This window comes from Schistocerca cancellata, chromosome 5 (assembly GCF_023864275.1).
Source record: "Schistocerca cancellata isolate TAMUIC-IGC-003103 chromosome 5, iqSchCanc2.1, whole genome shotgun sequence".
In the NCBI taxonomy this organism is placed as follows: domain Eukaryota; kingdom Metazoa; phylum Arthropoda; class Insecta; order Orthoptera; family Acrididae; genus Schistocerca; species Schistocerca cancellata.
Genome location: NC_064630.1, coordinates 380508082 through 380529796, shown reverse-complemented (window position 1 = coordinate 380529796; position 21715 = coordinate 380508082). Strand labels below are relative to the sequence as shown.

General features: G+C 44.6%; 1 protein-coding gene across 1 annotated transcript in view; it reads right to left on the bottom strand.

Moving 5' to 3' along the window:
• Positions 1-21715, bottom strand: part of LOC126188231 (inhibitory POU protein-like) — a 488073-nt gene that overhangs the window by 35940 nt on the left and 430418 nt on the right. The window contains exon 4 of the mRNA XM_049929783.1: positions 1109-1288. Coding sequence (XP_049785740.1) covers positions 1109-1288 — 180 coding nt within the window. The remainder of the gene's footprint in view (positions 1-1108; positions 1289-21715) is intronic.

The following is a 21715-nucleotide window of genomic DNA, read 5'->3' as shown; positions in this document are numbered from 1 at the left end:
CCAATTCGCAGTGATGAGAAGAGACCAAGTCAGGAGAATACAGGTGGCGTGACAGTACCTCAAATACTATTTCAGCGATGGCAACCGTGTTTTGCCGACTCGTATGGGGGCGAGAGCCAACGGACTTGCCGCAGCTGTAACACTGGATCAAGTCAGATCATCGAAGGTAAGTGCTCTTGGGCTTGGCCAGCACTTTTATGAAGGTCTTTTGCCCTTTTGAGCGTTCTGTATTAATGTTGGACTATGCCTCTTTAGACAGTTTGTAGTTTTAGTGTGTTCCGAAGAAGGCGTGGTTATTCGCGCCGAAACCTAGGTCAACATCCGGTTTGTATTTGCAATCGAGGAGGATTCTTTATAATCATTACACTTGGATAGGTGATCGTCCGGTTCTGCCGAGCGATGCTGACAAGCGGGGTGCCCTCAACTTTTGCGAGGCAGCTTGAGAAGGTACTTGATTGAGAAGTAGCGGCTGTGGTCACGAAAACTGACAACTCCCGGGAGAGGGGTGTGTTGATCTTACGCCCCTCCATATCCTCATCCTCTGAGACCTATCGGCTGACGATGTCACGGCGGTCGGTCGGTGGCGTTGGGTCTTCCGCGGCCTGTTAGGACAGAGTCATGGGGACGAGTGTTGTCGTATTGGAAGACCACTTTCCGTGGTAGTACACACCTGTACATATTGGCACCAGTCGCCTGTGACTACGCACAGAGTTTACACCTTCCTTTCATAGAAACCACGTCGTCCAGGGCCCTCTTCGATGATCACACTCCGTGTTGTCCGCTCACGTAATGACAGTTGGTGACGTGGGTTTTACTGTGCGGGGATTACACTTCTAGTGCCTGTCCTGCCACCTACGGTCAGACCAACGCACTACATACTGCCAACTGTTATGGTGAGTCAAATGGCACACCGTCAATGACGGTACAAAATAAAGTGTAAATCAACATGGAACGCCCTGCATATTACACTGAGAATTGGGAAGGGTGGGGGGTTATTTGCAGGTTAATTGGATTTGCAGTGAGTTCTGTGCTGTTAATGCTTGGAGACGATGTCAGGGTGGCGACTTGGCCTGTGGTGGGGTGACGCCGGGAGTGTGGTCTGGGCTACCTGGTGCGGGCGGGCGCCGGGCGCGGGGTGCGGCGCGGGCATGCCGTGGTGGTACATGACGTCGTGCTTGAGCTGCGGCAGCCCCGGCGTGGCGCTCGCCTGGTGCTTGCCCATGTCCACCGCCGCCAGCGCCTCCGCGCGGCTCAGCAGGCCGTCGTTCAGCCCACTGAACAGGTCGCCCTGCAACACCGAAACACGCGCACACCGTCACCTCACATGTCATCACTCACTTGTTAACAACACAGGCCTGCATACACTGATGTCCAAAATTAAAGCAACAAACCGCTATTTCCCCGTCCTGTGTCTAGTTAACGGCATAATCATACAAAATGTCAACAGATGTCCGTATGACCGTGATCTGCGTGGAAGATGGCGTCGAGGTCAACGAACAACCACGCCGACGATGACGTCAGGGCACCTACCAAACGGGTGTTTGCCGTCTAGTCTCACATCCACAATCGCTATGTAGACAGTCATAGATGGAGCAGTATGGCACAGAGGCATGGGGACGAGTGTTGTCATCTTGGAGGAGGATATTAGTGTTTAACGTCCCGTCGACAACGAGGTCATTAGAGACGGAGCGCAAGCTCGGGTGAGGGAAGGATGGGGAAGGAAATCGGCCGTGCCCTTTCAAAGGAACCATCCCGGCATTTGCCTGAAGCGATTTAGGGAAATCACGGAAAACCTAAATCAGGATGGCCGGAGACGGGATTGAACCGTCGTCCTCCCGAATGCGAGTCCAGTGTGCTAACCACTGCGCCACCTCGCTCGGTGTCATCTTGGAAGATCACTTTTCGTGGCAGTACACACCTGTACCTACTGCCACCAATTGCCTGTGATTGTCCACGTAGTCCGGTGTGGGATCAGTGCCAGACAGGGTTGATAGAAGAAATAGAGAAGCTCCAATGGAGAGCAGCGCGCTTTGTTACAGGATTGTTTAGTACTCGCGAAAGTATTACGGAAATGATAGATAAACTCCAGTGGAAGACTCTGCAAGAGAGACGCTCAGTAGCTCGGTATGGGCTTTTGTTGAAGCTTCGAGAACATACCTTCTCCGAGGAGTCAAGCAGTATATTGCCCACTCCTACGTATATCTCGCGAAGAGACCATGAGGACAAAATCAGAGGGATTAGAGCCCACACAGAGGCATACCGACAATCTTTCTTTCCACGAACAATACAAGACTGGAATAGAAGGGAGAACCGGTAGAGGTACTCCAGGTACCCTCCGCCACACACTGTCAGTTGGCTTGCGGAGTATGGATGTAGATGTAGATGTAGATGTATATGTAGAGAAGACGCCTACCAGACTCTCTGTATTGGAGAGCCATACGAAGAATTGAAGCAGGACAGTCGCAAACTAAGGTGGCCTGATGGACCGAAACTCTGTCCCGAGTACCAGGGAATAGCTGAACACGTGTGACATCAGAATGAGAGGACCGTTATTCGGCTTTAAGGGCACGACGGCACCGCCTTAGTATTGCACAGCAACTGACTTCTGACCTCGCAGCATCCACTAGACGTGATGTATCGAATCAGTGTACAGGAAGCTTTGGCAGAGTGGTCTTTAATGTCAGAGACCTTCCGTATGTGTACCTCTGCGCGTCTTCACAGAAGGGAACGTCTAGAGTGAGGTCGTCAACATGCCACCAGGACGATCGAAGAGTGGGCCAATGTTCTTTTCACTGATGAGTCCCGATTTGGTCTGGAGAGTGATTCTCGGCGGTTTGACACCTGGAGGGAATACGATTTCGGTACCCAAACATTGTGGGAAGAGACCGATATCGAGGAAGAGCTCTAACGGCGTGGGCAGGGATTATGTCGACCACTCGAACACCTCTTCATGAAATTGTAAGGGTGAGTCGGCAAGGTTTAACTGCTGTCAGATATCGTGACCTGATCTTGGGATCTTGTTCGTGGATGTTGCGAGGTGCTGTGAGCTCACACTTCGTACAGATTGACGATAATGCTCGACCTCATAGAACATGGGTGGTTGATGTTTTCTTGGAAACGGAAAAAATTGCACTCGTGGCGTAGCCTGCTCCCTCACCCGATTTGACTCCCTGGAGCATATCTGGTATGCTCTAGGGAGACGGGCTGTATAAAAAAAAATGGTTCAAATGGCTCTGAGCACTATGGGACTCAACTTCTGAGGTCATCAGTCCCCTAGAACGTAGAACTACTTAAACCTAACTAACCTAAGGACAACACACACATCCATGCCCGAGGCAGGATTCGAACCTGCGACCGTAGCGGTCTCGCGGTTCCAGACTGTAGCGCCTGGGCTGTATCACGTCAGCATCCATCAGCCACTTTACATCTACGTCTACATATATACTCCGCTAGCCACCAAGTGGTGTATGGTGGAGAGCACAATTCGTGCCAACGTCATATTTCCCCTCCTCTGTTCCAGTCGTGGATCACGTGAGGGAAAAACGACTGTTTGAACGTCTCAGTACGAGCTCTAATTTCCCTTATTTTTGAATGGTGATCATGGCGCGATTTGAAAGTTGGTGGCAATAATATGTGCTCTACATCCTCGGCGAAGATCGGATTTCGGAATTTAGTGAGCAGCCCCTTCCGTTTAGCGCGTCGTCTATCTGAAAGTGTGTCCCACTTCAAACTTTCTATAAGATTTGTAACGCTCTCGCCATGGCTAAATGTACTAGTCACGAATCTTGCCGCTCTTCTTTGCACCTTCTCAATCTCTTGAATCAGACCCAACTGGTAAGGGTCCCATACAGACGAACAATAAGATTGGACGAACTAACGTATCGTAAGCAATTTCCTTTGTTGAAGGACTGCATCGCTTCAGGATTCTACCAATAAACAGCAAACTAGAGTTCGCCTTCCCCGTTACTCTCCAAGACTTGTGAGCAGCTCTGCAGGAAGAATGGGCCTTATTCCGTCAACATGAGATTGATGACAACATTCACAGTAAACACCGTCGTTGTCAGTTGTGTATTGCTACCAGAGGTGGCTACACTGAACACATTAACCAGTTACCGGAATGTGTGTGCAAATACGTTAAGTTGGAAAAAACGTCTACCGTTATGAATGTTGCAATTGTCTATGTTATGTATTCTTTAGATTATTTCTACTTTATTATCACCTGTTTATACTGTTTTGTGGCAAAATAAACGCAACCTTGAAAAATTCCCGTTTGTTGCTTTAATTTGGGACACCTGTATATTTATACACTGGTGGCCAAAACTTCAGGACGAAAGTAACTTCCGCATGATGTGTCACTGCCAAGTGGCATGGCTCGGTAAAACTTGGACGATACACACAAAAAACAACAACGGTATGGTACAGAAGGTAAATGAAAGAAATACGCAAAGAGACGAGCAGAAATGGCTCTTTTATTCAAAGACAGAAAGTACACTGAAGTTTTTCTGATTTATAATGGTCCCCTCGACAATGCAAAGAGCGGGACGTGATTCTTAATGGGATGTGTGATCACCACGGACGGAAATGCTTGTTCTGCAACGTCCTCTCATGGTGGCTAGCAGATGAGTATGGAGTTCTTGCCGTGGGTCGCTCCATTCCACCCCAGCGTCACTGGCAACTATGGGTGGTCTTTGATGCTTGTGGACATATTGGAATACATCTCCACAACATATCCCACACGTGATCGTCGGCAGATTTAAGTCGGGGGAGTAGGCAGGCCAGTAAATTTACCGAATATCTTCTAATTCCAAGAACTCCTCCACCTATGGTGTTCGATCCGTGTGGTGCATTGTCATCCCCAAGATGACATCATGGCTAAATTCACCTCTGAAGAGACGCAGAGGAGGAAGGAGCATATTGTCACAATACGTTGACCGGTTAGAACACTATGTTCGCATACCCGGGGGTCAGTACGCCCATGCAACGTCGTGCCTCTACACGCCAGAACACCTGGACCTCCAAAGCGGCCACGTTTGACAATGTTCCTGGGTGCGTTTTGTGTTCCCAGCTGTCGCCACGTGAGGGTACGTCCAGAACCTTGACTCCGACTGAATCTGCTCTCATCCATGAAGAACATGCGAACCCATCCTCGTTGGTCCCGTACCTGTTGGCAACATCACAAACAGTGGCGTCGTTGTGCGGATGTCAATAAACGCAAATATATTCGAAACCCTTGCAGTTGCCCCAGTATACGCCAAGTTAAACGTATATACCGAAATCTAATCGCTTGTATTAAGTTAATCTAGCAGTCACCGACCTACACGTGGTTCCACAAAAAACTGCAATGTGAGATCTGGTGTTACGGAGTTAAATACACTAATTGGATGAGTTAGCAGACGGTTCTGTTGGGAAACAATGTAGCTGTAAAGTACTTTAATTTGTTAGTACAGGAACAGTTGGAGTATGTGCCGGTTTTCCCTTCAATTAAAAAGCTGTAAAGTACTTTAATTTGTTAGTACAGGAACAGTTGGAGTATGTGCCGGTTTTCCCTTAAATTAAAAACCTATTGTTCTTACAATTAAGCGCCCACTACAAGCGCATTTAGGATGAATAACGGAAAATTCCGGACATCTTGTTTGGTTACTCCGACCCCAAATGCAACAACCGTGGCGACCATTGCATCCGTTCACAAGGAGAATCCGACTGCAATACACTCCTGGAAATGGAAAAAAGAACACAATGACACCGGTGTGTCAGACCCACCATACTTGCTCCGGACACTGCGAGAGGGCTGTACAAGCAATGATCACACGCACGGCACAGCGGACACACCAGGAACCGCGGTGTTGGCCGTCGAATGGCGCTAGCTGCGCAGCATTTGTGCACCGCCGCCGTCAGTGTCAGCCAGTTTGTCGTGGCATACAGAGCCCCATCGCAGTCTTTAACACTGGTAGCATGCCGCGACAGCGTGGACGTGAACCGTATGTGCAGTTGACGGACTTTGAGCGAGGGCGTATAGTGGGCATGCGGGAGGCCGGGTGGACGTACCGCCGAATTGCTCAACACGTGGGGCGTGAGGTCTCCACAGTACATCGATGTTGTCGCCAGTGGTCGGCGGAAGGTGCACGTGCCCGTTGACCTGGGACCGGACCGCAGCGACGCACGGATGCACGCCAAGACCGTAGGATCCTACGCAGTGCCGTAGGGGACCGCACCGCCACTTCCCAGCAAATTAGGGACACTGTTGCTCCTGGGGTATCGGCGAGGACCATTCGCAACCGTCTCCATGAAGCTGGGCTACGGTCCCGCACACCGTTAGGCCGTCTTCCGCTCACGCCCCAACATCGTGCAGCCCGCCTCCAGTGGTGTCGCGACAGGCGTGAATGGAGGGTCGAATGGAGATGTGTCGTCTTCAGCGATGAGAGTCGCTTCTGCCTTGGTGCCAATGATGGTCGTATGCGTGTTTGGCGCCGTGCAGGTGAGCGCCACAATCAGGACTGCATACGACCGAGGCACACAGGGCCAACACCCGGCATCATGGTGTGGGGAGCGATCTCCTACACTGGCCGTACACCACTGGTGATCGTCGAGGGGACACTGAATAGTGCACGGTACATCCAAACCGTCATCGAACCCATCGTTCTACCATTCCTAGACCGGCAAGGGAACTTGCTGTTCCAACAGGACAATGCACGTCCGCATGTATCCCGTGCCACCCAACGTGCTCTAGAAGGTGTAAGTCAACTACCCTGGCCAGCAAGATCTCCGGATCTGTCCCCCATTGAGCATGTTTGGGACTGGATGAAGCGTCGTCTCACGCGGTCTGCACGTCCAGCACGAACGCTGGTCCAACTGAGGCGCCAGGTGGAAATGGCATGGCAAGCCGTTCCACAGGACTACATCCAGCATCGCTACGATCGTCTCCATGGGAGAATAGCAGCCTCCATTGCTGCGAAAGGTGGATATACACTGTACTAGTGCCGACATTGTGCATGCTCTGTTGCCTGTGTCTATGTGCCTGTGGTTCTGTGTGATCATGTGATGTATCTGACCCCAGGAATGTGTCAATAAAGTTTCCCCTTCCTGGGACAATGAATTCACGGTCTTCTTATTTCAATTTCCAGAAGTGTATATGAGGTTACATTGGCATCTGTCCCCCTTAGTACATTATTTAGGAGCTCGTTGTTTCGTCCTATTAATCGCAGTGGTTTCGCGGTGTAGGTGAATTTTGTATGAGTACTACCGGAATGTGGACTGGATAAAATCGTGGGAAGTCGAGTGGGAATACCAAGTTTCAAACTTAGGTGAAGAAGAGATGTACTTCGGCGTCGTCGGAAACACTGTAGAGTAAACTCGACATTCTCTACTGGGTATGTACCCTTGCGCTTCATTCTTCTCTTCTCAGCTACGCTTGTTTCTCTTGACTTACTAAACAATGCAATGGATTTCTCATTTTGAACACTACAAAGTATGGAAGGAAAATTAAGCTTTAACTTTCCGTCAATAACGAAGCCTTTGAACAAGTAGCACAAGACAGCAATTGAGAAAGATCGAGAAGGAAGTCGGCTGTTTCGTTCCCAAACGAGTCATGCCAGTGTTTGCTTAAAAGGTGCAGAGAAATCGTGGATTTTAGCTACCGCATTACACTTCCCGCGTATTAACCACTGCATCATACTGCTTTGTTTGCAGCGTATACGCTTTTACACATTCGTACACATTTCCGCCAAGCTCCAAAATCAAATTTAAGTTTGGAAACCATAAAATGTAAAAGCGTCTTTGCATTAGACATACATCAGGATATTGTCGTATTAGCCTTCTTTCAGCCGGAATGTTGCATTGGGCTACACAGCAAAATTTTTACATATATCTTGTATACGGATAATTATTATGACAACAGTTTGTATTCTTTATTTAAGAACTCTATATGAGCTAGTCAAATACTTGCAAGGAAGTATAACAGAGACAAAATTCACAATCGCGGATAAGACACTAAACTTTACAGCAAAGTTCATAAAACGAAAAAGATTTCTCAGCAGATGTATGTCGTGTACAAGTGTTTCTAAATAACGTCTTTAGGGTGGTCTGCCACTCAAAAAGGATCTCGAAAGGCCGAGAACAAAACAGTAAGTCAGCGTATTCAGCCTGAAACCGGAAACATTAAAAAATCATGAAACGCTTATTCCTGGCTCCGTTCGCTATTGAGATCGTTAATCGAAAATAATAGCGTTGTAATCAAACCTGTTCTTTTTGGAATAATTATATCTACCGAGGGAGTTAAGTTCTGTTGATGACAAAAATGAATATTATTTCGTGATCTTTTGCCTTTGATGTAAGTTGTAAGACACGCAACGGAAGCCTGCGTTGTATTCTCAGTTCGCTTGTTGTTAGTTTCATGTTGTCTAGCTTCACGATATCTGTTACGTGCTATACATGATTCGCTCTGTGACTGGACTTCGTTTTCATCCTTTGATACCATTTCTCTATAGTTAATAGTCGCCATTTCTCTTATACTGAGATCATTTGCAATCTACTGCAATTATCCCTAGTGACAGATACTCGACAAAACCTCACCAACGCCTTAGAACGCCTGTATAGAGAAAAAGCTCTTTGAATTACGTCTTTCACTCGAAAACACAAACTTCAGAGATAGCAGCTGTAGATGTTAACGTTGCTCACGAAATGGGTGAATCTCATGACAAGACCGGGTTGACACACTAAAGATATGAATACATATGCCCACAATTTTGTTATATAAGAGAAAAAATCATAACCATAGATAGTTTTAATTGTCTCTGTAATTTTGTTATTGTTTGTTTTGTAAGATATCCTATCTACGGTGAACAAGCTTGGTTACATAATCTGTTCAATTTTTTGTAGGAAAATACTGAAGAGGTATGTAAAATTTGGAATGTCATCACATGATAGGACTAATCAACTGATCTGAAGGTTATTGAACTGTTAGAGGTGAGGTTGGTTATAGCATGATACGACAATCCATTTGCCACAAACGAGCTGCGAAAAAAGCCACAATAACCTAGCACTCTGCAGCCATCTTCCTTAGTCTTTCTGCCGATCTTCTACCAATCACGTCTGAATGTAGCCGTTGTTTTGATATCCTTCCCTCGTCCATTCGTTTAACATGGGCAAATCACCTCAAACGAGTCCTTGTCATTTTTTCGTAAGGATATATACTCCTTCCCTTATTTATTCATTTCTTATCATAGCCTTCCTATTTTTCTGTGCCGTGGTTGGTAAGAGCTTCGTTTCTGTGACCTACAGTTAGCTATCGCTCTGTTTATTTGTTGTCCCGTTTTCTACGCCATGTGTTACTAGGTGATAAGATATGTTTTGGTTTTGTGATCTGTGGATGACACGGCAGCCGGTCAGTACCGTTGGGCCTTCATGGCCAGTTCGGGAGGAGTTTAGTTTGTTTGTTCTTTCCAGAGGATATTCCAAACTTGATTGCAGAACTGAGATGAGTTTTTAATTCATTTATTGATCTCAGGCTGAATCATGTTACCGCTTGAAGTGATTGTTTTTTTAATTCATTTATTGATCTCAGGCTGATTCCTGTTACCGCTTGAAGTGATTGTATGGTTTTAGTATGATTTTTGCCATTGTAAATAATTCACCTTTACTGAACTGGGATAAGGATACATGAGCGAGCTGCACTAGTAGTGGATAAGATCCTCGACTCTGTGTTTAATATAATCTGTGGTGCGCTCGGTCGCCAGCCAATTGTGCAGCGCTGAGACATTATTATTACAGGCATAGTAGCAAGCAGTCCGCCCCCGGTAGCTGAGTGGTCAGCGCGACAGACTGTCAATCCAAAGGGCCCGGGTTCGATTGTCCGCTCAGGGACTGGGTGTTGTGTTCTAATCATCATCATTTCATCCCCATCGACGCGCAAGTCGCCGAAGTGGCGTCAAATCGAAAGACTTGCACCAGGCGAGCGGTCTACCCGACGGGAGGCCCTCGTCACACGACATTATTATCATTATAGTAGCAAGCAGTTGAGTTTTAGGGAAGAAGATCTGATATTTGTGAATCTGAAACTATCTAGAATACTTTATTATGACGATCAAAACTTGTTCGTAAAACTATTTTATTGACTGTATTGATGGAGAAGATTTTTGATGGAATATTTTAAGGTAACCCATGGGCGTGCAAAAATGAAATGTTTATTAGTCAGAACAATCAATTGAAGGAAATCTCTGTCCCTATAATAATATTCATAATTTGCGTAAATTTGATATCTTTGTTTTCATTGTGGCACAAATTACGCAGCTCGTCAAATGAAATCTCAATTACGAATAAGGACTATCATCAGCTGTAGAATGGAATGACGACAATGAAAGTTTGTGCCGAACCATGAGTCGAACTCAGATTCCTTGCCTTACCATCTGGCTATCCGTGCATGACTCACGGCCAGATCCAAACTTCCATATGTCGTCAACCATGCATCTACGACCTGTACTCATACATCCATTATGTGTATTCCTGTACAGATTAGACGTTGTACTTGAAAGTCGTATACATCGTAATTACGCAACTGGTTTAAATGTTTGTAATTTTTGTGATGAGACAGATCCATAATTGTTAGAGTGTTCTTAGGTTGTACAGTCTTTTTTGACAATAATCAGAGTTATTTTCTCAACAAAGATTTTTATAAAGTAAAACCCACCTCCATCATTCGTAGTGAAGTTTAAAATGTTTTGTTGTGTGCGGATTGCACCGTATGCCACACGCAGACACGAGGACTATTTCTGAAGAGCAAAGAAAAATTTAGAGTAGATCATTTTTGTTTAACTGCTGCGTTTATTGATTCCAATTTACTTTCCAGAAGTGCAGTACACCAGCCATAAAACAGCACGCTGGGTCAGAAGTAAGTTACTTTTATTTCAGGGCAGACCCTACTTTGCATTCTTATGGGTAAACAGTATGTAGTCAGAATATCCAGGTGTTGTGCTAAGTAAGCAGATTATTCTACAGTAAACAGTGTAGGTTGTCTGAAACAGTTATTTTCTGTCGTGTTTAGCAATATTTTATTTTGTGGATATTTCAAGTCAGGTACTGCACTTCATATTACGTAACTTTTATAATGTACTTCAGCATCGAGTGTCAATAAAATAATTTTCTCTGAGGATGTAATTGGTTTCTTTTGGCATTTAATTAGACTTGTTTTCATTATTTCAAATTCAGCATTTCATTAAGATTTAAGTAGTGTTTCACGACACTATTCACATGCGTAACAAAGGACCAACAAGGAGTCAGTTTTGCTCAGCAGTTGAATACAATATCTAAAACACACGCTAAGCGAGAAGAGAATTAAAAAAAAAAACATATATAGACCGAATTGCATAAAAAGCTTACATGATGCACCCAAGATATTTGTAGTGATCTGTTTCCAGCTGTGTATCTTCCAGCCTTATTTTTCCTTTTTTGTTCTGTCTGATAGTTAATATTACAACAGTTATTTATTTATTTATTACTAATCCATATGTTTCTTCTCTGTATTACCCCAAATTCATTGTTGTTCTGCTCCATTCCTTTCATTTTTGCCTCGGTCAATACCCCGACATGGGATAGGACACTAAATCACTAGTACTGGCACGAAGTACTCCCGGCCATGTACAGTGTAGTAACTAACTAACAGAGTATATACGTACAACATATTGTGACAGAAACTGTTGCGTCACCGCGTACCGTGTTGTTCCGGAACGTTTCGACACCGTCGATCCTCTTCAGGAAAAAAGAGTGAAGCTTGTCTGCGAAACAGCGAATTTCGCGAGCCGGTGGCGGATTGCGTGGGGCTGCGTTTACAGCGTGCGCCCGGCGCAGCGCGACCGCAGGGGCGCAATAAATGGGGAGGGGGTTAGGAGGGGAAGGGGGTTGCGGGAGGGAGGAGGGGGCGGGGGAAGGGGGCAGGGCGTCCACTTGACGCAGCGCCCTCGCTCCCCTCCGGCAAAACTACTAAGTTTGCTGGTAAAATATTTATGAGCCCGACTCTCCTTCTTTTAGGCCGCCTCCTGCAGGGAAACAGTCCCCGCAGAGTCTCCTGTTTTGTCCGCGTGTTTTCCCCGACATTTGTCGTCCTCCTTTTGCCGTTTATACGCTGCGTTGTCTCTTCTTCTCCGTCTTTCTCTGTCTCTCTCTACCTCCCCCATCGCCCCCCCCCCTCTCTCTTTCTGCACTGCGACTCGCATACGCAGTGCGTGTTATTCGCCGGCAGCCCTTGGCAAATATGACTTGAAAGTCGCTCCTTGCATGGGGAAATGGAACCTATACCTAACACGTGACGTACATACGGTAAATGTATATTTTTAGGAAATTGAGAACTAAACTTATTCCGTGTTCTCGTCGTGAAATGTTCGTGCTTTCGGAATATCAAAAGTACGGGAGTTTATATGTGAAAAAAATCAATAATTCGGGTGGTAGTGATAATATGAGATGCAATAATTGCAGAAATACACAGACAAAAAATAGTACTAAATATTTATTGTTGGTAAAGTTAGATTTTCAGCTACACATGGGGTTTTCCGCCTATTATAGTAAACACTGATCACGCTTTGAGGTGCGTGATACCTGTCGTATTGAATTTTAAAGTTAAGCTTTCTGCATTTAACGATATTCCAAATAACATGGGATTATTTCGTTTTATGCTGCTATATACACCCAAGTATTATTTGGACCTGACGCTTTCTCTTTATTTAAAGCACCCTCAGTTATTAATATATTTCGTTCCTGTTATTTCCGTGCTTTCTTCTATACACGGGCGTTCATCTGTATGTACTAGGACGCCTGGCATTAATGCACAAGTTAAAGAACTGACCACTGAAGATGCTTTAAAAAATTGTAGTAGGTCTGGTCCAAACAAGACTTCGTACTGTTGTAAAAGACAGAATCTGGACGTTAGTAACAGAGGGAAGTGAGCTGAGTAAAAATTGTACAGGGAAACCAGGTTGAAATGGATGCAGGCTGTATTAGTTATTTAGATATAAAGAAGCTTGCTCAGCCTAGATTAGTGTGGAGAGCTGCATCAAACCAGTCACTGAGCTGACGAACACAACAATAACATTACCACTTAGGATGAGCAACGACGACTCGAAACCAACATATTGTGATTATCATCTCAATAAATGGCAAATATCTTCCAGACGATTTGGTTCATTTTGAGAAAAGTGTTCTCATGCCGGGATGAAAATTTTGAAGGAACTAGCACCAACGGGGTAAACTTCGTAGCAGCTGATCGAAGTACACTAACGTACAGGGTACCTCATACCTTTTGGATGAAATTGAAACTGGTGATGTTGGGTCCACAACCGATTATGTTAAGATCGGGCAACCAATGGTCGGGAGTGCAATTTTACTGTGTTATGAACATACAAAGCATACATCGCATAACAACAATATAGCTCATAGTAATAGTTCAAATTGACGACCGCCAGTCTCAACGCATGCTTTGCTGCGGCGCATGCAGATCTACCACACTCTCACAAAGATCAGTCGCCATAAGAGCTGTACAACTTCTCAGACATAAATGTAAAACAAACGCCGGCCGGGATGGCCGAGCGGTTCTAGGCGCTACAGTCTCGAACTGCGCGACCGCTACGGTCGCAGGTTAGAATCCTGCTTCGGGTATGGATGTGTGTGATGTCCTTAGGTTAGTTAGGTTTAAGTAGTTCTAAGTTCTAGGGGACTGATGACCTCAGAAATTAAGTCCCTTAGTGCTCAGAGCCATTTGAACCATTTTTTGTAAAACAAACGGGGATGTTTCTGGAGAACTATACACTTGAAGAAATAAAAGATATAAAAGTCACACGATGGACAATTACAGCACACCTGATCGGTAGACCAGTAGATAGAGTACACAGAAAGAAAGCATAAAATTTTATATACAGGTATTTTTACAGGTTATACGACACTGAATATAGCGAAAAATGCCCTTCAGCTGCAAGATTCCGTTTGAGTGGAATGTTTGTATTCCGCAAGGAAATCTCTTACTTGAAAATTATTGTGGTTCTGTGGCCATTACAGTGGATACTTTCAAATTACATTTATCGAAATCCCCTGGTCCTGTGACGTGTAAGTTAAGAAACTATCTTTCATTTCCTGTGCATACTTCAGGTCAAGTTAGCTACACCAGGACGAAAATCCTTACCAATAGTTGCATGTAGTTTACAAGCTACACGGCCTGTCACACTGTAGACATCATCGTCTATGTTCAACATTAAAGTGTAGTGACCACTCAGAAACGGTAGGTGGCAGCACTAGCAGTGGAGGGTATATAAAGTGTGTCTGCAGGACGCGGAAAACAGTGCACTTGTTGTTATAGTGCGGGAACGGACCGATTTATGTGAAGCCCATTTTCGGCACAAGGATGGAAGCATTTCCTAAATAGCCAAGTTTTTGTAAACTGATATCTTGCCAGCGTAGTAGACCGTGCATGGTAACATGGCGTTATACAAAACCAGCGCCGAGGAAACTGTGGTGCTCCACGGGCCATAGATGTCAGTGGTGAACGACGGCTGGGTAGATGTGTACGGGCGAATAGAGGTGGAACTGTTGAGCAACTGGCCGCCCACATGAACTAAGGGGTTCCTCAAAAACCGAGCGTTGCTGCGGATGGTCCTCAGTAACAGGTTGGTTCAAATGGTTCAAATGGCTCTGAGCACTATGGGACTTAACATCTATGGTCATCAGTCCCCTAGAACTTATAACTACTTAAACCTAACTAACCTAAGGACATCACACACATCCATGCCCGAGGCAGGATTCGAACCTGCGACCGTAGCAGTCGCGCGGCTCCGGACTGAGCGCCTAGAACCGCTAGACCACCGCGGCCGGCAGTAACAGGTAACTCGGTTCGTGCACCCCTGCTGACTGCTGTCCATCTCTGACGAAGGCTGAAATTTGCACATCAGTATCGCAAATGGACGTCCACTGAGTGACGAAAGTTGGCCTTCTCAGATGAATTCAGTTTCACGCTCCTTCGCCGGCAGCTGTGGCCGAGCGGTTCTAGGCGCTTCAGTCTGGAACCGTGCTGCTGCTACGGTCGCAGGTTCGAATCCTGCCTCAGGCATGGATGTGTGTGATGTCCTTAGGTTAGTTAGGTTTAAGTAGTTCTAAGTCTGGGGAACTGATGACAGACGTTAAGTCCCATAGTGCTTAGAGCCATTTGAACCATTTGAATTTATGCTCCTTCGGCGTGAAACCTCTGAAAGCAAACACCCAGCAACAGTCGTCGGGTGGGTCCAGATCGGGCATTCCCTGGGTGATCTCGTCATTCAGGAAGGCGCAACGGATCAATACTAGTATGCATATATCTTTGGAGACCATGTCCACCCTTATATGCAGTTCCTTTTTCATCGTCACGATGGCATCTACAAGCAGGGAAATGCATCGAGAATGAGATTTTCACTCTGCAGCGGAGTGTGCGCTGATATGAAACATCCTGGCAGATTAAAAATGTGTGCCGGACCGACACTCGAACTCGGGACCAACTGTAGAGGAAGTTTCAGAGAAACGCGTCGTGTCACACAGGTTGCAGTAGCCGTGCGTGGTCCGAACAACACCAGGGTGAGTTTACCGTGTTCCCATGGCAAGCAAACTCCCCTGAAGTAAACGAAGTCGACAGTCTGTGGGACCAATTCGATCGGGCTCTTCGGGCCATATACCGTCAACCGAGAATCCTAGTGCTTCTCACCACGACACTCGAATCGGCGTGGGTCCAAGTCAGTCGGTGTCTTCCAGAACCTGACTCTTTTCCTGCTCAACGGTCCGCGCTGCTAAAGATGGTTATTGGGGCTTTTGACTGTTAGTCACATTAATGTGACTGGACAGTGTATAGCTCTCCTGAGTGACGTCATCTGATTATGCAATGGCTTGACAGCTGCGATAGTAAACACTTAAAACATAGTAAAATGGTTAGTTACCGAAATCAACAGCTATATAACAGTAAATTAAAGGAAAAAGACAAAGAAAATTTTAAATGTGGTGGTACAAAAGAACGAAACAATTAAATATAATTATGAGTTACTAAAAAAAGTAAACACATTGTCCGCCTCCCGTAGCTGGCTGGTCAGCGCGACAGACTGTCAATCGTAAGAGCCCGGGTTCGATTCCCGGCTGGGTCTGAGGTTTTCTCCGCTCAGGGACTGTGTGTTGTGTTATTGTAATCATTATTATTTCATCCCCATCGAAACGCAAGTCGCCGAAATGGCACCAAATCGAAAGACTTGCATCCGGTGAACGGTCTACCCAACGGGAGGCCCCAGTCACACGACATTGACATTTATTTTAAAAAATTAACTGGTGAACTGTTAATATGTTCTATATATGAGTATTTTCGTAGCACCTGTTAATTTTTAACAACTCATAATTGTTTCCAGTTGTTTCATCACACTTTAAGCTTTATTTTTCATTTGTTCTAATATTACGGCCGATATACTGATGAGCCAAGGCATCATGACCACCTGCTTAACAACTTGTCGGTCCATCTTTGGAACGCAATGCAGCACTTATTCTGCGTATCATCGACTCTACAATTTGTTGGTACGTGTTTGGAGGTATGTGGCATTTGCGTACGTGGTGACAGCACCCGGTAGCTACCGAGAAGGCTTACATCTCATTCACGTCAGGCGAATTTGGTGGCCAAGATATAAACGTAATTTCACTACCATGCTCTTCAAACAACTGTAGCACGATTCTGGAGAGTTACACTGCTGAAAGATGGCATCGCCACCAGGAAAGTCATCAAGGATGGACGCATGCAAACGGTCCGTAGCTGAAATGATGTCTTCGACTACTGCCATAGGTATCATGCAAGAGCAGGAGACTGTTTTCCATAACATAATACTACTCACACCAGTGTGTGCCCATGGCGCTATGCATGTTTGCAGACACCGTTCGCTTCGATGACGGCGTTTGTGGTGATTGTGGAGACGATCATCGACCTGGTGTAGGAAGAAACATAATTCATCCGAAGAGCCGATACGTTGCCAATGATCCACGGTCGAATCCAGATGGTCCCGAGCCCAGTGCAGTCGTAATTGTCGATGGTGTTATCTCAACATGGGAACACGTAGGGGTCGCCTGCTGCGGAATTCCAAGTTCAACTATGTCTCATGACCAGTGTGCTCCGAAACACTTGTGCGTGCCCCAGCATTGTACCCCATTGGATATATATATATATATATATATATATATATATATATATATGGGGTGTATCATAATTAAATAATTAATTATGTAAACTCATACAGTTGAAAGTATACGATACTAGAAGCAAACAAAAGAGTCTCAGTAAACGTAGGGTCGAAAATGCATACCTGAAGAGCTACGATAATTTTTTCATCTTCGATACTGTGAAGAAAGTCTCTTTAATGCATGTTCTTTGATTTCCATGTTTTGGGGACTGGTAATGTGGACCAAAACAAGAAAAAACTTCCAGTAAACATGTGATCTAAAATGCATTCCTTAAGAGCTATGAGCACTTGTTCATCTTTGGTACTTTGAAATACAAGTTTTCTAATGATCAAGCGCTCGTAACTTCTAAGGTATGCGTTTTAGAGCACATGTTTGCTGCACATTTTTTTCTTATCTTGGTCCACACTACCATTGCCCAAAATATGGAGAGCAAAGAACTTGCAATAGAAGAGATTTGTTTCACTGTATCGAAGATGAAAAATTGCTTGTAGCTCTTAAGGTATGCATTTTCGACCCTATGTTTACTTTTTTGCTTCTAGTATCGTCTATGAGTTTACGCCATTAATTATGATACACCCTAGGGTATCATAATGAATGCACATATAAGCTAGTGAAAGTCGTACGAATGAATCCACTACCAGCAAAAGATCGGTGCGGGGGATGCTGAAGATCGACAGGTGACTAGTTCGACGCCGCTACAATCGGCGCATGCTAAAACTCTTTGATAAAATGGCACGCACAATTATATATAACAAACGTCCCTGAGGGCGGTGAGTGATAGGTCCTTCTGACATGTTACAGCTTAACATAGAATGAAAAGACCGGAAGCTTGCATCAAACAAATGGAAATGGGAGCGATAAAAGTGGAAAAGTAAGGGAAAACGGTAACATGTTGTTTTGAAATCTTGAATGCGTGTCAGGAGGTTGGAAGTAGTACTATGAGCGGCGTAACACAATTAAGCGAATGCCGCGCGTGCGCTCCGGCGCCCGTCGCGGAAAGAGTGCTAGAATTAGTGCTGTGCGCGACAAAAATGCACCGCGAATCTGTATTCAGTAAATTTTTAATCTCGTTCACTCATTAACATTAAACGATTGTGTTTGCAGTTAATTCGATATAAAATTCCGGTTATCTAGGGAGATCAAAGTGCCGAAGTTTGAATATGAAAATATAATATTCATTGGTTTTTATGTAGATTAAATAACCAATATATAAAATTTTGTGTGGTTTTATTATGCATTAGTCGAATATTATTTCGTGATAATTAAAATTACAAGGTAATCTCTGTGTCTATTTGCTCGGCTTCCGGCGACTTGGCATTTAATAAAATAACGGCACGAATCGATATTTCACGCTACAGAGAAAGCAGAAAGCGCCAGCGTTCTGAATTCAAATGACGACCTACATGTGCCTTTAAAGCTTGTTATCGTTAAGCGCTACCCATTACTCTTCTAACTTACTTAGCATTTCCTTTAAGAGCAGAGCTTTGTTCTTTTCTGATGATTTTTAGCGTTCTGTATCGAAAAATTGTAGCTGTGGCTTAAATTTAGCGTATCTTTGACCTTTCCTTGTGTCTTCTTCTGAAAGAAGCATGTTGTCCATTGTACGTAAAATTTTACCTACATATACAGGGTGTCCCAAAAAAACACCGACAAATTTAGGGTCAGGTTCCTTACACAGAAATAACTAAAAAAAATCTAGTAAACGTAGGTTCTAAAACCCATACCTTAAGGAATATGAGCACTTGTTATATTCGATACTATGAAACTGATCTCTTCTATTGAAGGTCTTTACTTTCCATATTTTGGAAAGATGAAGTATTGGGCAAAACAAGAAAAAAGTACAGGAAACATGGAGCCTAATATCCATCCCTTAGAACTATGAGCACTTGTTCATCTTCGCAAGTGTGAAACTCAACTCATCTACTGAACAATTGCTAACAGCTCTTAAAGTTTGCATCTTAGAGCTCGTATTTCCTAGATTCTTTTTTTTTTTTTTGTTTTTGTCCTTTCTGCTCTTCCCAAAATATGGAAAGCAAAGTCGATGCAGTAGAACAGTGGTGTTTCATAGAATCGAAGATGAGCAAGTGTTCATATCTCTTATGGTATGCATTTTAGACCCCTCTTTACTAGACTTATTTTTCTTGTTTTGGTGTAAGGAACCTGTCCCTAAAGCTCGTCGCTGTTCTGTACATCAACACGTACATACAGGGTGTTTCCGTAAAACCGAGCAAAAATATAGCAGCACATAGAGGATGCTCCAATGAACAATTTGAGGTGGGGAACCTGGGGTTGGATAAGCCCGATTAAGGAGATAATAGGTATAAAATCACATTACTGTGTACTTTTTTATTTACATTAGTTAACTGTAAATACCATTATTGATTCAATGAACGTACCATTTGTACTGTATCTTAAAAAAATGTTCTTAAACTTACAGCCATCAATCTCAAAGCAAACGTGACATCGTCGAACAAAATGGACAAATATCCCTGGTGTGTTTCGAATCACATCACAGGCAGCTACAGTTCTGGCAGCTAAACCCATCTCCCTATCCACTGGGGTCTCTTACACAAGTGACTTTAGATATCCCTATAGCAAATAAACAAGGGGATTAAGGCCAGGTGACTTCGCAGGCCATGGAATAGGACTTCCCATTCCATTCCAGTGACAAGGAAATACTGTATCGGTACTGCATGTCGTATTATATTGTACGTCTCTGAATAGCACTGAGTAATGACTGAGTCTGTCGTTGATTCATAGCACGTTCTATCATAGGTCAATGTAAATACGGTACCTTATGTGCAAATAAAGTAAATAAAATCAGCATCATGACTTCCTGGTAATCAGGCTCGTCCTCCTTGTTTCCTTACAGGAAATAAGGAATGTACACGTAAATAAACAGTACAGTACGTGTAAATTTGTACGCATATTAGTTGTAAATAAGCTGGAAACACTAATGTAGACGAAGCGGTAGACAAGTTTACATCCCTATCTCCTTAAGCTGGCTTCTCCGACCCCAGGTTCCCAGCCTAAAATTGTTCAGTGTTGCATTCTCTACGTCCACTTAAATTTTTCCACGCTCTTACGGAAACGTCCTGTTGGTTGGTTGGTTTCGGGAAGGAGACCAGACAGCGTGGTCATCGGTCTCATCGGATTAGGGAAAGATTGGGAAGGAAGTCGGCCGTGCCCTTTCAGAGGAACCATCCCGGCATTTGCCTGGAGTGATTTAGGGAAATCACGGAAAACCTAAATCAGGATGGCCGGACGCGGGATTGAACCGTCGTTCTCCCGAATGCGAGTCCAGTGTCTGACCACTGCGCCACCCCACTCGGTGGAAACGTCCTGTATACAGGGTGTTTCACAATCCGTATTACTGACTTATAGGGGTTGTAGAGGGGAACTAGTAGATAAACTTCTGGTAAGAAACCCATGTCCGGCCGGCCGTAGTGGCCGCGCGGTTCTAGGCGCTACAGTCTGGATGTGTCTGATGTCCTTGGGTTAGTTAGGTTTAATTAGTTCTAAGTTCTAGGCGACTGATGAACTTAAGTCGCATAGTAATCAGAGCCATTTGAACCATTTTTTTGTATGACCTGGCGTGATGGTATGGGGTGCCATTGGTTACACGTATCGGTCACCTCTTTTTCGCATTGACGGCACTTTGAACAGTGGACGTTACATTTCAGATGTGTTACAACCCATGGCTCTACCCTTCGTTCGATCCCTGCGATACCCTACATTTCAGCAGGATAATGCACGACCGCATGTTGCAGGTCCTGTACGGGCCTTTCGGGAAACAGAAAATGTTCGACTGCTGCCCTGGCCAGCACATTCTCTAGATCTCTCACCAATTGAAAACGTTTTGTCAATGGTGGCCGAGCAACTGGCTCGTCACAATACGCCAGTCACTACTCTTGATGAATTGTGGTATCGCGTTGAAGCTGCATGGACAGGTGTACCTGTTGACGCCATCCAAGCTCTGTTTGACTCAATGCCCAGGCGTATCAAGGCCGTTATTGCGGCCAGAGGTGGTTGTTCTGGGTACTGATTTCTCAGGATCTATGCACCCAAATTGCTTGAAAATGTAATCACATGTCAGTTCTAATATAATATATTTGTTCAATGAATACCCGGTTATCTTCTGCAATTCTTCTTGGTGTAGCAATTTTAATGGTCAGTAGTGTATATGACTGGGAGAGGGAGACCACCACATTAGATTACAGTTGAGATACGCAACGTTTGTGTGCATGTTGTTTGGTATGTAACTGATGAACCACGTAATTGTCGAACTTTTTATTATTTTTATTTGTTTAAATTTTTCAATCTCTACTTCAATAAATGGAGTGTACTAGTAGACGTACGCCTATTATAGGGTCGTGGTTCTGTGCAGCAGGCTACTAGATAAGATAGTGAATCGATAGGGAGGTTGCGAGTTGTGACTAAATTAAATGTAGGCTACACGAACTTTTAATGCTTTTCAGTTTTAGGCAGAGCGGGCTGGTCGAATAATCTT